This window comes from Dama dama, chromosome 16 (assembly GCF_033118175.1).
Source record: "Dama dama isolate Ldn47 chromosome 16, ASM3311817v1, whole genome shotgun sequence".
NCBI classification, from domain to species: domain Eukaryota; kingdom Metazoa; phylum Chordata; class Mammalia; order Artiodactyla; family Cervidae; genus Dama; species Dama dama.
In genome coordinates this window covers 35,780,817-35,795,829 of record NC_083696.1, presented here as the reverse complement: position 1 = coordinate 35,795,829, position 15,013 = coordinate 35,780,817, and the positions used below count along the sequence as shown (strand labels likewise).

Here is a 15,013-nt window from a genome sequence, read left to right as displayed (position 1 = left end):
GTGATTCACCAGCTGGGGGTTCCCGGGAGGATGGAAGCTTGGAGGAAGGTGTGGGACCACCAAGTTCAAGCTGAGATGAAAGACTCTCTGACCCATGCGACTGACCTCTGCCCCCAGGACAGGTTCGAACACAACCCTCAGGGTGCCCTGTTATCTGTGGCCAGACTCACTGAAGCTCTTCGGCGCCAGAAAAACAGCAGAGCAGGCAGAGAGCTATTTACACAATTGGCATACATTTTATTGTTTTTTTATAAAAGGCAAAAATACATGTGTTGAGTGGAGGATTAAAGGAGGGCAGACCCTGGAATCTCCCAATCCCCATCCCTAAAACTGTAACATCTACTACATATGTATTAATACACATATATTAATATATATTTTTAAGAGCAAACGTGAAATTATGACCCGGACTTCACCCCCACCCCGGTCCCCTCATGCCTCCATTGTGATATGAACACATCACTCTGCTGCTCCTTATTTATGCATAGACAGAGCTCCACAACTGGGCTGTGGCCCCCTCCTCCTAGCCCTACTTATATTCCCACCCTACTGAAGCCTATAACAGCCCCCTGCATAGAAGGGCAGACATGCACATACTGAGAAATGCCTGTACCTGGACCCCCCTCCACATGGAGCCCCTGAAACGTGCTTTTCTCATTCACAGACAGACACCGCACCTTCCCCTCTCTTCCTCTGGACCCCCACCCCAACCCCGCCGACAGAATCTTTTCCACTCGGTCCTTTGCCCTGAATATCTGGAAAACCACGCACACGCACCTGCACACACACTCACACACCGGCTACCTACTGTCTCCCTCTGGGAGATGAAGGGCTAGATCGGCCGGGCTCACTGTGCCACCACAGCTTACAGGCTGAGGGTCCTACTGGGTCCTATTTCCTTCAGGATGGAAAAGCCTGAAGGGGCTGTCTAGTGGGAGGTGGTGGACAAGAAGCTTCCTAGCCCAGGAGGGGAGTCATGAAGAGGGCTTCTGGGGAGCAGCCCCTGCACAGTCAATGGACGCTCGTGAGAGGACGAGGGGGGTGCCCCCGCCCATTCACATCTGCTCCTTGTGCTTCACGTGGGACAACTTCACATTCTCCTCGTCGGTGGAGGGTGGGGGCGGCTCCAGGTGGCAGCCGATCATGAGCTGGTACACGAAGACACCCGCGATGGAACCCAGGAGCGGAGAGACAATGGGCACCCACCACCAGTGGCGGCCCGTCCTGTGGGCAGACAGATGTGGTCAGGGGTGGGTGAGGCAGGCCAAAGCGGGGAATGGGCTGGGGCACGCGGGTGGGGACCTCACTCACGTGAAGACTTCCGAGCCCCAGCCGGCGATGGCGGTGAAAAGGCGGGGGCCGAAGTCCCGGGCGGGGTTGACGGCGTAGCCAGAGTTGAAGCCCATGGACGTGCCAATGACCAAGACCACCAGGCCCACGGTGAAGGCCTCCAGGCCTCGGGGGACAGGGTTGTTGTAGGGGTCCACAATGGCCAGCACACACACGATGAGGGAGGCTGTGCCAATGAACTGGGGAGTGGGGAGAACAGCATGAGGACAGCCCCCACCTTCCACCCTCTGGCTTCCTCCAACAGTCTTGGCATCTCCAGGGTTCTGCTCCTCAGGGCAGTGGTACTACGATTTCTGCTGGCTAAACTAGCAGAGTCCTAGGAGTCTGCTCTAGACAAGGAGTCCTGTCCCCCAGCCAGCCCACGAGCAACCCAAGCCCCTCACCCATTCCCAGTCCGCACCTGGTCGAAGAAGCCATTGACCATGTCCAAGTGTCCAGAGGGGTAGGTGGCAAAGATACCAGCTGTGCCGTTGGGGCCCGAAACAAAAAGCTGGTTGTCGGCGAAGGCCCAGATCGCATCTGGTGACAGTTTAGATACCGCATGCGTGAGAGAGAGGCCTGAGGCCCGTCTTCCCCGTCAAGCCGTGCCCACCCTCCCAGGGGTCGCAGGTGAGCGTAATCACTGCTTTATCACTCCGGAGATGGGGTGGGACGATGGAGGGTGGAGGGCTTGACTCCACTGTTGCCCAGCTCATTTCTTTCCTCTCGCGGTCCCCACCTGGGGCCCGTGCGTGAATGAGTCATAAGCCTGGGGCCTGGGCAGCTCCCTGGTGTTCATCATGGAAAGGCCTGGTGCCAGTCCTAAGCAGAGGGAGGGGGTCGTGGAGGAAAGCAGGGTGGGGATGCTCACCGTAATACAACCCGAAGATAATGCCAGCGCCCAGGAAGGCTCCCAGAGTCTGAGCCAAGGTGTACACAGGCAGCTTGATCCAGGGCTCGCGTGCCAGGAAGCACATCGCAAAGGTCACGGCAGGGTTCAGGTGGGCCCCTGGGCAAAGGGAGATGGGACCTATTAGCCCCCGCCTGCCACAGTGGGGAGCCAGGGTCTCCCCCTCCCACACTCCCCCTCTTCGGCTCTGGTGAACAGGGATGCAGAGAAGGGTTTATTGCACAGAATGGCAGGTTGGACTATGTAATAGACCCACTCTGCTTGTCTCTGATTCCAAGGTGAGAGACGAAGTATTCCTTTGTCACTCTTCTCTTTCAAGGGCCCAAAGCTAGGGCATGGCTATGCCCTGCCCTGTGAAGAACCCTCCCGCCCCCACCCCATTCCCCAGTGGGACACCATGTGGGGTTGCTGGAAGGCTGATGGCTGAGGGTGGGGACAAGGCCTTACCAGAGACCTGGCCAGCAATAAGGATGCCTAGGGTGACGGCGAAGCCAAAGGCCAGGTTGATGGTGAGGAAACCACCGTGGGTGCCCCGGCTGAGCACGACCTGGGCCACAGAGCCACAGCCAAACATCTGTGTCGGGAAATAGAGCAAAGTGGGGAGAGTAAGGACCAGTGACTCTCACTCCAGAGGAAAGGTGAAGCCAGCCACCTCCCCCTGCCTTCCTGCGGAGACAGAAGCCCTTTCCTGGAATCAAACCCCTCCCCTCCTGCTGCAGTCATAAGACAGGCCCTCCCAGCCCCAGGGTCCCAACTCCACTCTAACAGGGTCCTGTGGAAGGGACTGGAAGCAGAGTTTGCAACTGTGAGCCCAGAAGGTAGCGGCACCATCTCCACTGATTTGTCTCAATTCTCAATGAGAGCCAGGGGAAGGGGACACTCTCACCCGAACAGTTCCTCCCCCAGCCTTTCAGGCCTGGTCCTAGGGGTGGGAAGGTTCTCACTCATCTCCACCTGCAGCTGCCTTTCTCTCTGCCCCAAAGAAGAGCTGACAGGGAGAGCGCATGGAGAAAGGGCAGAGGCCGGAAGTTAGGCTGAACCCACTTCTCCTTAATCCGAGGTGTCAGAACCCCTGGCCTCCCTCTCGGAACCCTCAGCTTCCCTGACATTTCCCTGACCCAGAGCCTCCTGTCTCCCCTCACCTTGACCTCCCTACCCTCAGGGGCCCAGGTTCCCCACTCAGATTTGGAGGTCCTAAAGACGGAGGTCTCTGTGTCCTCTCACTAGCCAGTCTGGGACCCTCAGGCCAGTGGAAGTGGGGAGATTGGTTCTAAACTTTCTGCCAGAAATGGGGGGGTTCAAGAGGCTAAAATCCCTGATGTCCTGCAAGTACAGAGCGTGCTATATGTCAGTCCCCCTTGTTCAGATGTAAAAACACTCCTGTGTGTGCTTGCTAAGTCACTCAGTCATGTCCAACTCTTTGCGACCCCATGGACCATAGCCCGCCAGGTTCCTCTGTCCATGTGATTCTTCAGGTAAGAATACTGGAGTGGGTTGCCATGCCCTCCTCCAGGGCATCTTCTCGATCCAGGGATCGAACCCGTGTCTCCCGCCACTCCTGCATTGGCAGGCAGATTCTTTACTGCTAAGTCACCGGGAAGCCCCCAGAATGCTCCTGCACTAGCTGTAAAGAGCTATTACTCTGAGCTCCCAGGGTGCCCCCCAAAGCTGCTCCAGCCCTGCCCCAGCTCTCCTTTCCCATCTCCCCATAACTAAATTCTGAGGCCTATTCAGCAGAAATTTTACAAGACCTGTGCTCAGGGCCCTTGTTCATTCTGATGGCTCAGTGTCCTGCTGCACGGGGTGGTTATGAATTCTGGTTATCACCCTTCAGGAGGACCAAGAGATAGGAAACCTGAGGCAGCAACAGGGCAAAGGTGTGCAGGCAGGTGAGAGCAAAGGTCAGAGATTAGAAGTATCTGTGTGTGTGCTGAAACAGGCATGCGAGGGTCTGGGGCACCCTGCCCAGCTTGGCAGGCCTTGGCCTCAGCTCCTTGCCTACCCAAGGCACAAACCTGGCTCCATCCCAAGAGGCCTTGGAGGGAGAAGCTGTCAGAGCCAGTTCCACCACCTTGAGACTAATCTTCCTCTTCCTCCTGCCTCCTTCTCCCTCTCCTCACCTTACTAGGTGCCCCAGAGAAAGGGGCTTCCCCAGCCTTAAAGCCAGCCCTGATTCTGACACTGTAGGCTATAGGTCCCCAACCGCCAGAGGGGTGTAGGCAAGACACCACTCAGGAGTCTTCCTGGCCTGGTCCCTCCTCTTCGGGCACTGATACCCAATGCCTCCCAACCACCTGAGCCTGAAAGGCTTCACAAACATAACACCCTCCTTCTGTGGTCAGGGGTAAGCCAAGTGATCCTGGGGCTCAGCGGGAGGCCCGACTGCTCCTTTGGGGGAAGGCAAGCTGAGACTTAGGGAGGAGTTAGGGAGGCCCCTCTGTGAAGGGCAGACAATGTCCCCTGTCCTGGCTGCTCTCCAACAGGGGACTGGACTGTCAGTCAGATGGGGAGAGGGGACACAAGGCTCTGGGCAGGGTGATGATAAGCACCTGGCCTAGTCCCTTCCTGGGAGAGAAGAGATATGGATGACCGGAAGGACCACTAGTCTTGGGGGGGGGTTGTGGATAAACAGCCCCACCTGGCTTCCTGGTTTCCTGGTCCCAGAAGCCAGCAGTGAGTCCCAGCTCTCCTCTCACCATAGAACCTGCTCCACCACCACCCATGGTAGGGAGCCACCTGGCTCTCCTTGCCCCGAGTTAATCTCACTAGTCCCCAGGGGGCTGGCTGGACTACCTTACCTAGGGTTGGAATTGGGGTACAGAGTACCCTACCCCCTGCAATGGAGCAGCTGAACCCAGAAGTAACCAAGAGGGAAACAGGTGTAACCACAAGCGTGGTTGAAAATCCGAGACTAACTGGGACAGGAAACAGAGCCCAAAACTGATCGGTCTGCCAGGTCCAAGAAGTACAAACAGAGTCACCCAGAAGCAACCCAAACGGAAACTGGCATGACCACAGAGTCACTGGGACTGCGAAGGAACCCAGCGAGTAACTCAGATCCTGGAGACCCATGCACGCCAGTGCGCTTGTGCCCGGAAGCTGACCACATCTGTCTGGGTAACTGTCCGGGAGTCGCCCAGCACTCAGGGACAGACCTTAGTGACTTCACGTCCCTTGTGCCTGGGGCAAAGCTGCCTTCCACAGCCTCCTATCTTCAGGATCCTCCTTCCTTCCTTGCTTGCTGTGTGCTGCATGGCTTCCGCCCTCTGCCCGCCCCCCCCCCCCCCCAAAGCACTGTCCTCACATCAGGGGAACTTTTGGACTTTCTGAGGCTTAATTATTCATTAGGGGCCAGGCACCCAGGACCCAAATAACTCAATAGGGGCCCATTTGCCACTGCCCCCCACCACCCTCCCCTGCCAGGGATGGGGCTCCAGGAATCTGTGGCAGCCAGCCAGGGCTGGAGGTCCCAGACTGCAAAGGTGACCAACGCCCCCAGCCTCTGGGCTGGCCCACTGGTGACAGGGTGAAGCTCAGAGCTGTCATTGGGGTGTAACAGCTGTCCTTCTGGCAAGAGTCAGAGCTGTCACAGAGGGGGTTAGAGCTCTAAGCAAAGAGGACCCTGGAGGGTGTCAGTGGGGGCGGCGGGGGGCGGGGGGGGGGCTTGGGGGGGTGGTCAGAGCTGAGAGAGGGATCGAGGCTGTCTTAAACACAGCCCCTCAGTGAACAGTGGGACTGGGGTGCTGGGGCTGGCAAGAGGCTTCTGCGTGTCCCTCCACTCACCACGAGGATGAGGGTCCCCAGGCACTCAGCCAACGCCTGGCGGAACAGCCGGTAGCGGATGTGCAGCATCTCCCCGCAGCGGTTCACCAGCTCCTTCTGTCGACCCATGGCGGGGGCAGGCGACGGCGCTTCGGGCGGGCAGGCGAAAGGACGGCTGCGGCAGCAGAGTGGCCGCCAGCGCCGGGTGGCGCCCTTTTATAGAGCCGGGGAGGCACGTGCCCCGCCCGCCAGCCCGCCCGCAACCCCGCCCGCCCCGTCCGCGCCGGCCTCAAGGTGGGCGGCCGCCCCCACGGCTCGCCCGCCCCGGGAGGTTGAAGGGGCTGCTGGGTTGTGGGGGAGGCTGGTGAGGAAGGTAGAGGTGCGGGGTGGGGTGAGGAGCCCTTAGGACTAGGATTGTCCCCAGGAGAACTGCGGGATGATGGGGCAGAGAGCCGATGCGGGGATGAAGGCGCCTACAGGACCAGGGCCACAGGGGAGAAAGGAGCTGCGAAGAGACCTCCTCGGCCCACTCGCAGCGAGCCTCCCTGCCATCCCCACCACGGAGGGAGTCACAGCAGACTCCCACCGAGTCAGGAAAGGAACTGGCCCCTGCTGATGGGCCTCTCTGGTGCCTCAGACCATAAAGAATTCCCCTGCAGTGCGGGAGACCTGGGCTCGATTCATGGGTTGGGAAGGAGGAGGAGGGCATGGCAACCCACTCCAGTATTCTTGCCTGGAGAATCCCATGGACAGAGGAGCCTGGCAGGCTACGGTCCATGGGGTTGCAAACAGTCCAGTGGGACTGAGCAACTAAGCACTAAATCCTGGACCGCTCCTGTCGTCAGTTAGGGGCCTGGAGGGAGGAGACCCGGGGTTGGGGGTGGGGCCCAAGGGAGAAGAGACCCAGGTGGACACAGTCCAGACCCAAGTGGACTCGCAGAACACATGGGCTGAGTTCCGGCCAGAGTTCAGGGGCCTTGCTTCTTGTCTGGTGAGTACATGTCACATGTTGCATGTCTTGACGGCTCTGTTCCCAGCTGTGTCCACACATGGCATCTCCCATCCGCTTGATCACGCTTTTGGGGCATCATGGCTGTGCTCGTGGCAGTGGAACATGGCTGGGTTAACAGCGCTTGTCACACGTGTACCTGTGTGCACAGTGCACACGGGTCCAGGGCCCGAGCTGCAGTTGTCCTGACATGCCGCCAGCCATATACTTGCCAGCAGGTTGAGTTCCAGCTGGTTTTAACCCTCTACTCTCCCACCCAGGCTGATCTCTAGCCAGGGGCAAGTCGGTTCCTTTAAGAGATGAAGCTGTCTGAGCTGTGGGGATGTCAGACCCATCAGAGGTGGGGGGTCATGGGCCAGTCTCGCTCTCTGTGCCGCATCTAATAACTGGTGAGCTGAGGTCTGGTCGCCTGGACCTGACTCCCACAGGACTGGCAGCAGATATGCCCTCACCCTGGTCTCTAAGGCAGCTTTGCCGGGGAGACCTCATTTCCCGAAGGACTTAATCCAGGTGGGCTGAGGACCCTGGGGACTTGTCCTTTGAGCAGCGGCTGTCAGAAATGAGGGCTCCAGAGGTGACTCATGCCCAAAGAGATGGGGTTTAGCAACACAGAGTCACACGTGCCATGCAGGCGTGCTCACTCACTATACCCTGGGGCTGGCAGTCATATTCGCCTATAGACCCTGAGGTTTCTTCACGCACTCCTGGGATGGCATTCCCATGAAAGCCTGGCCATAGGCTCACACAGATATGTAACCCCCACATGGGAGGTCTCCCAGGGCCCGTGGCCCAGAAAGAAGCACCCTGCCCCCTGAACCTCAAGGGCTGGGAGGCCCCATGGTGAATCAGGGAGCCATCACCCAGTGCCTGCCCGCGGCCCCGCTGCCCATCCATGACTCAAGACAAAACCCCAGAGTCCTGGTGCCAGAACCCAGAGTGTGGAAAGAGGGGAACACCCCCCCCACCGGGCCGTCCTCTCTTCTCCCCACTCCCTGGTATTTTTCTCAGCCCCTCGCTGCCCCAGGGGGAGCTGCGCAGGGCAGGAACTGGCAAAGGGGCATAGGGAACCCCAGCTCACAGCACCCTATCCTCACCCCTGCCTGATCCCAGGCCTGCCAGCAGCCAAGCCCAGCCCAGAAACCAAAGCAGTGGAGGAAAACAGGGGCAGCTCTGCTCTCAGTGGGCAGAGCACCTTCCGCTCCCCATATACACATGTGTTTGCAGGCGGAGCACTGCCCTCCCCTCACACACAAACTTGTGTTTGCAGATAAAGTACCCTCCCCCCATACACACAAGTGTTGGCAGGTAGAGCACTGCCCCCCCATACACACATGTTTGCTGTCAGTTCGCATAGGTGTTCACGGTGCTCCACCCTGAGGGAGCAGGTTGCACATATAACTGTAGATTTGTGTATCTTGTAAGTAGTATCTGTTTACCCATGTGCACCTGTGTGTACTCACACATGTGTGTTTGTGCTCACCTGTAACTCTGGGCCTGCAGCTCATCCTAGAGCATGTTTGAGACCCCTTCGCCCCTCGTGGGTGCAGCTCCATGCCGAGGCACCCGGCTGGGCATGTGGAACAGGACCTGGATCCCAGTGCCCCCTGGTCTCGAATCAGAGTCTCTGGTGGTCTAGTGGTTAAGAATCTGATTGCCAGTGCAGGGGACAAGGGTTCGATTCCTGGTCCAGGAAGGTCCCACATGCCCTGGAGCAACTGAGTCCCTGCACCACAACTGCTGAGCCTGTGCTTTATAGACTGTGCTTGGCAACGAGAAAAGCCACCGCAGTGGGAAGCCTGTGCGCGGCAACGAAGAGGAGCCCCTGCTTACCGCAACTAGAGAAAGCCCATAGGCAGCAGCGAGGACCCGGAATAGCCATAAATAAATAAGTAATAAATCTTTAAAAAGCCCAGCCTTCAGAATCATGACCCCATATACTCCCAGCAAACTTGTTGCTGTCTGTAACTAGTTTTTACACACGGGTCCACACACGTGTACGCAGCATGCACACGGGGATGGGTTAGAGTTGGAGCTGAGAAGGTATGGGCAGGCCTTCAGGGTTCTTAGTGGAAGACGTCTTCTTCCTGAGAGGACCCTGCCCGGAGGAGGGAGAAGGAGGCAATGCCTTCCAAGGGCCCCTAATTCCTGTCAGCCCTCCTCGGGTCCTCTGGGGATAAGATGGGTCAGGGCCTGAGGATGCATGTCAAGAAGGCCCGGACTGGCTGGCCTTGAATTTGAGGGGCAGAAGCAGACCTCATTGCACAACTGGATGCAGGCAATGGGGGTATTGGGGGGCTCATTCTCACTGTAGCCTATGAATGGCACCCCCTGGAGCCAAAGAGCTCCTGGAGCTCGGCTCTTGGAGCCCTTCAGGAAGAGCCTGAGCTTGGTGAGGCAGGCCCTGACCCTGAGTCATGCAGCTTACCCAGGCCCTCTGGGCTCCCTCCTGCTCTTCTGGAAGGAAAGCCAGGCTGAGTACGGGCTGCAAGCCAGCCCACCTGCCCGGGAGCTCCGGGACAAGGCACATGAGGAGGCCCCACCTACCCCCAAGGCATCTTGAGCAAGGTCTGTGTCTCACCTGGGCGGGAGGGCTGAGCCCAGGAAGGGGCCTCCGATCCACCCTGTGGGAGGCTGTGACTCCTTGAGGTCAGAGCTGGGGGAGTGGGTTCCCAGGCAAGGGAAGGGCTGAAGACTCAAGTCCCAGCCTGTTGGACCAGAGGGGCTGGCTAGGGCCCTGTAAGGAGGAGGGCCGGCACGCCCTTCATTTCCTGCCCCCCAAACTCTTTTTGCCTGAAAGGGAACAGCTTGAACCAACAGAGGAGACATGGGCCTTGCTGTCAGCAAGCAGAGAAGAGTGTAAACATAGAAAATAAATCACACTACCTTTCCCCACAGCCTCCCTAAACCCCCTAACCTCTTCCCCTGCATTGGAGTGTGGTGAGGGAGGGGCAGACCAAAAGACATACAGACATTTTTCAAGTATAGGAAGTACTCCCTCCAGTTTGCAAAAACCCCTCAGAGGTGGGTATATAATCTCCCCTTCCACAAATGACAAAACTGACATCTGGCGAGAAGTCACCTGGTGACTCAGATGGTAAAGAATCCACCTGCAGTGTGGGAGACCCAGGTTCCATCCCTGGGTTGGGAAGATCCCCTGGAGAAGGGACTGGCAACCCACTCCAGTATTCCTGCCTGGAGAATCCCATGGACAGACAAATCGGCAGGCTATAGTCCACTGGGGTCACAAAGGGTCAGACACTACTGAAGCGACTTAGCACGCATGCAAACACCTGCTAAGACCTCACTCAGCCGTTAAGTGTTGAGCTGGATACATCCCACAGGGATGTGTAGGAGACAGGAAGAGGGCAGGGAGGCCAGGGAGCCACAGGTCTATCCATGCTTCAGCTCTGCGCCCCTGTCTTAGGCCCCTGCTGGATGCTCTCCCTGCTTCTGAGTCTTGAGAGTAGGGGGCTGGCTCTGGACAGGAATGGGGAGTGAACAGCAGAGATGAATCACCCAATTATGAGTGTCCCCAGACTGGGGGCTGGGCAGGCAGTTCCTTCTCCTGTGCCAACAGTCACCCTCTATCTCCAGACAGATGAGATGGTGGAGAATCCATGAATGTAAACCTCCCTCCCCCTTCCCCCGGGGTACCTCTGGTCAGGTGTCCAGCTGGAACTTGAGAAAATCTATCTCAAGACAGATTTTGACTCATAGTTTCCCTTCTGTTGTCCCTGGGCTGCCCTCAGCACTCCTTGAGGACAGCAGATGGTCACAGAGAGGGGGTGGAAGAATGGGATAGGGGCTAGAGCCTGTTCTGAGGACGGGCCCAGAGTCCCGGGGCAGGGCTGATGGGGCAAGCCCTCTCGCCGACCCAGACGCTCAGCCCCAAGCCTCACTTGACCACTGATCAGTCAGGTGACCCAGCCAGCTCCCTTCCCCCACCCCTCAGTTTCAGGGTCCTCATCAGTCACCTGCAGGTTTCAGGTGGAGTCCTCCGACACACACTCACACACACCCACCCACACTCAGGGCCTCTGTAAGAATCAGACAAGATTACAGATGTTTCAGGCCTTCAAAACTGTAATACAGTCAATGTAGAAGGAAAGTTTCGATTCCAGAAGCTCCCTCCTTAATCAGAGTCAGGTTTCCTCCTGTGTGCATATCATGTCCATCCATGTGTGTGCTGGGCTCTGTGTATGTGTGTACCTGTGGAGATCTGTGTGTACATGCGGGCGACCCTGGGAGTCTCTCTGTATATCTCTGTGTGTCCCCGTCTGGGCTTGGCTGTGGAGCTGGGTTCGGTGTTTAGAAGTCAGGGATAGGAAGTGGGGATCTGTAGAGGAGGCTGGAGATGCAGTGACCTGGTCCAACATGATGAGAGTGGGGTTTGGGATTTAGAAGGAGGAGTGGGCAGGGCAGTAGGCAAGAAGCTGAAGGCAGGCAGAAATGGGGACACAGGAACGTGAACCTGGGTGGGGCCCAGGACAACTGCTCTCTGAGAGGTCTGTGGTGTGAAACGGGTGGGGGCGGGAGGACAGGTGGTGGAAGGCTCTGCATCCGATGTTCCAGAAAGGTGATGGGTGTGTATGAGCCCCAGTATACTTTCCCCTCATCCCAGCCCAGTCTGAGTGCTAATTACGGGGAAGCCACCAGTGCCAGCCATATAGGCGGAGTCACAGGAGAAGGAGCCAGAGGAGGGGACAAGCTGTGGCAGGAGATTCTGCAGTCAGACTTCAGGAGGGACTTCCTGAGGGTCTCCAGACCTTGGGGCAGTGGGAGCTGGGCTCCAAGGAGACCCCATTTGTTGTAGAGGTAGAGGGAGACTGGAGAAAGGCCAGGATGCTGTAGTTGGTCGTCAGGTGGAATAGGGGCTGCATCTCAGCGCCCCTCAATGATCCCTCAGTGTCCAGCCTTGGCCTTGTCAGTCTCTAGGGGACCCCAGCTCTCTCCTGCGCAGGGCTCTAGCCTGGAAGAAAGGAGGAGACTCCCAGCCAGGGGAACAGAGATGTAGGCTTGAACTGAGGTAGACCAGAGTGTACGTGCTCCCACCCGCTACACCTATCCTTGACCCTGCTTCCCTGGGCCTAATAACAGCTTCATTCTGCGGCCTTGGGCAGAATGGAAGGGGCAAGGCTGGCAGGCAGCCCAGGACAGCAGAGGGGGCTTGGCTTTTCACTCCTCCCCCCCTTACTGGAGACGTCCAGAGCTCTGGCCTTTCTACTCTTTTATTCCTCATCATCTGACTCTTGGGCCCCAGGAAAGCCCAGCTCAGAAGCAAGAGCTGGCACCAGGATACATAGATTCTCTGTAGCTCCCTGTGTGACACTGGTCAAGTTCCTACACCTCTCTGGGCCTCTTGCAAACCAGAAAAATGATCCTCTCCATCCCTCTTCCAGAAACTGAAGTGGGAGAGGGAAGTGAATCTCCCTCTGGGTTTGGAACACCCTGGTCCCCCTTAGTTCCCCGGGGCAGCCCAAGATGCCACCTTCTGTCTGCAGGAGAGGGATGGGCAGGCTGGCCTTCCCTGAGCAAGATGGGGGTGACTCACCTGCCCCAGGCTTCCCCTCCCCTTTATCTTTATCGCTCACCTAGATTTTAATTTGTGACTCACAAAGCAAGGACCGGAAGTTGAGGGATCCCCTCACCATGAGATACATATTTATTGGGGTGGAAGTGGAGGGGCTCAGACCAGCCCAATATGACTCACTAGGTCAGGGACTGAGCAGCCTCAGGATTTCACTGAAATGTAACCTGCTGCAAGGACCCCTAGGCTTTGGGATCTGTCTCTTTTCCTCCAAAGTTAGGAGCTGGGCAGAGGAAAACAGGGTCTTCACCTAAAAGGGTTTTGGTTTAAAGGAGGTTGTCAGATAGCACCACCTGAAGGGATGACCCTTTGAGAATTCACTAAATGTGATGACAGAGAGAGGCTTAGGAAGTCTGACAGAACCAGGGAAACTGAAGCCCCCAAAAGAGGAAGGCTTTATTTAAAGCCACTTAACATTTACAGGGGGCTTCCCCAGTGTCTCAGCAGTAAAGAATCTGTCTGCAATGCAGAAGCCACAGGAGACTTGGGTTTGATCCCTGGGTCAGGAAGATCCCCTAGAGGAGGGCATGACAACCCACTTCAGTATTCTTGCCTGGAGAATCCCACGGACAGAGGAGCCTGGTGAGCTACAGTCCATAAGGTCACACAGACTCGGAGATGACTGAAGCAATTTAGCGCACATACACACACACATTTGCAGGAAGGGATCCGGAGTTCCTGCCTCCTGGGAGCTTTTCCTCCTCTTTAAAAACAGAGATTTTGCCTTTAACAGCACCTTGGGGCCAGAGGCAAAAACCTGCTCACACAGACTAGTGTATAGAGATGCGCACAAGCCCCACCCCACCACCCCAACCAACACAAAGAGAGCATCACACCGTATGTGAGACACAGCCTCCCACCCCATCCATGTCTACCTGCAAGTCCAGAGGCCCACAGGGGCAGAGGTACCCATGGGTTGCACCATAACACACATTCCCCCCACCCCACGCCACCCCACACACCCTCGCTATCAGAGTTCCTCCTAGACGCTTCTCCTTCTCTTTCCCCGACATTCCAGTTCCAGCTTCTTGTGTCCCCCCTCCCCCAAGGTCACATTAGTACACACCAGCCTCCTTACCTACTTCCGGGAGAGAAAATCCCGAGGAAACAGGTTGGAGCAGGCCTTGAAATTGGAGCCCAGGGCTCAAGCTCCCTCACCCCCATACCAAGCTGGAGCAGGGAGTGCAGAAAGCATGGTGTACGCACCTCCTTGGCTTTCTGAGTGACCTGCCCTCTTCTCTTGTTGCACTGGGCACTTGACAAAACCATCATCGTGGCTTTTCTCCGATTTAGTTCCCTAACTGGGAATCGAACCTGTGTCTCCTGCAGAGGAAGGGTGGAATCCTAACCACTGGACCACCAGGGGAGGTCCCTGTTGTGCCCAGTTTAAGAATGGGGAGGCTGAGCCCAGCAAGGGTGACCTGCCTAGGACCACATGCCAAAGTAGCAGGGCCAAGCTCATTCCCCTGATGGGGGACTGGCGTCTGCCCTTCCTGGAGCCACGGGCTTACCTGGGGGCAGACTGCACCCCCTCCCCACACTGGGTCTGTGAAAAAAGCTATAGGCCTGAAGCTGCCCCTCCCCAGAGCCCATGGAGAGACTATGGAGAAAGCGCGCGAGGGACCAAAGGAAAGGGAAGCTGAGAAGCCAAGGACAGCCACAGAGCGTGGGGCACCTCCCTGAAAATCCAGCCTGGCACAGTGAGGTCTGGGGTCCATGAATGGCACAGGGAGGGAGATGGACACAGACCTCAGTTCACACAGCCCATCAGTGTAATCTGTGCTGGTTTCAGCCCCAGGCCAGGCTGCCCCACACAGTGACAGGCAGGGACCGACACAGATTCACAAGACGGACAGAACTGGGACAGAACTGGAAATCAGAGTTCCCGTGTGTGGTTAAGCATCTTGAGGATAAAGCCAGCTAGCCAAGCATCAAAGTCCCTCTACAAACAGGCCCCCGCCTGTTGCTGAACCTGTTCCCTCACTCAGAATATGAGGATAATGAGGAAAAGCAGTACTTCATAGGGCTGGTATGACTGTATGATCAATTTCCTTATGTAAGATATGGAAAATAACAAAGCGCACCCAGCCCTTATTAGGTACACACTCAATAAACATCAACTTTTTTTTTCTTGGCCGTGCTGCGCAACTCATGAGATTTTAGTTCTCTGCCTGACCAGGGATTGAACCTGGGCTGTTGGCTGTGAGACCTAACCACTGTGGAGTGCTAAGCACTGGACCTATCAGGGAATTCCCAACATCAACTTTTTATTACTTCTCAGGCCTTTCACCATCAAAACGTTACCCATTCTAGGCAGAGATCACAAATCAGGATTCTCTTTTCCTTGAAGGTCTTCTGGGGGCCTGCCCTGACCTCCATCTGCCTGAGCTAGGGGCCCCTTCTGCCCACACCTGCA

The 15,013-nt window shown here is 56.9% G+C and overlaps 1 protein-coding gene across 1 annotated transcript; it reads right to left on the bottom strand.

Moving 5' to 3' along the window:
• Positions 1-214: 214 nt before the first annotated feature.
• Positions 215-6,202, bottom strand: AQP3 (aquaporin 3 (Gill blood group)). The gene is made up of 6 exons (XM_061163818.1): positions 6,023-6,202; positions 2,687-2,813; positions 2,201-2,338; positions 1,751-1,869; positions 1,312-1,529; positions 215-1,224 (listed from the first exon to the last, which is right to left on the bottom strand). Exons 1-6 carry the CDS (start codon positions 6,128-6,130, stop codon positions 1,056-1,058), a joined length of 879 nt encoding a protein of 292 aa, XP_061019801.1. The 5' UTR covers positions 6,131-6,202; the 3' UTR covers positions 215-1,055.
• Positions 6,203-15,013: the final 8,811 nt, after the last annotated feature.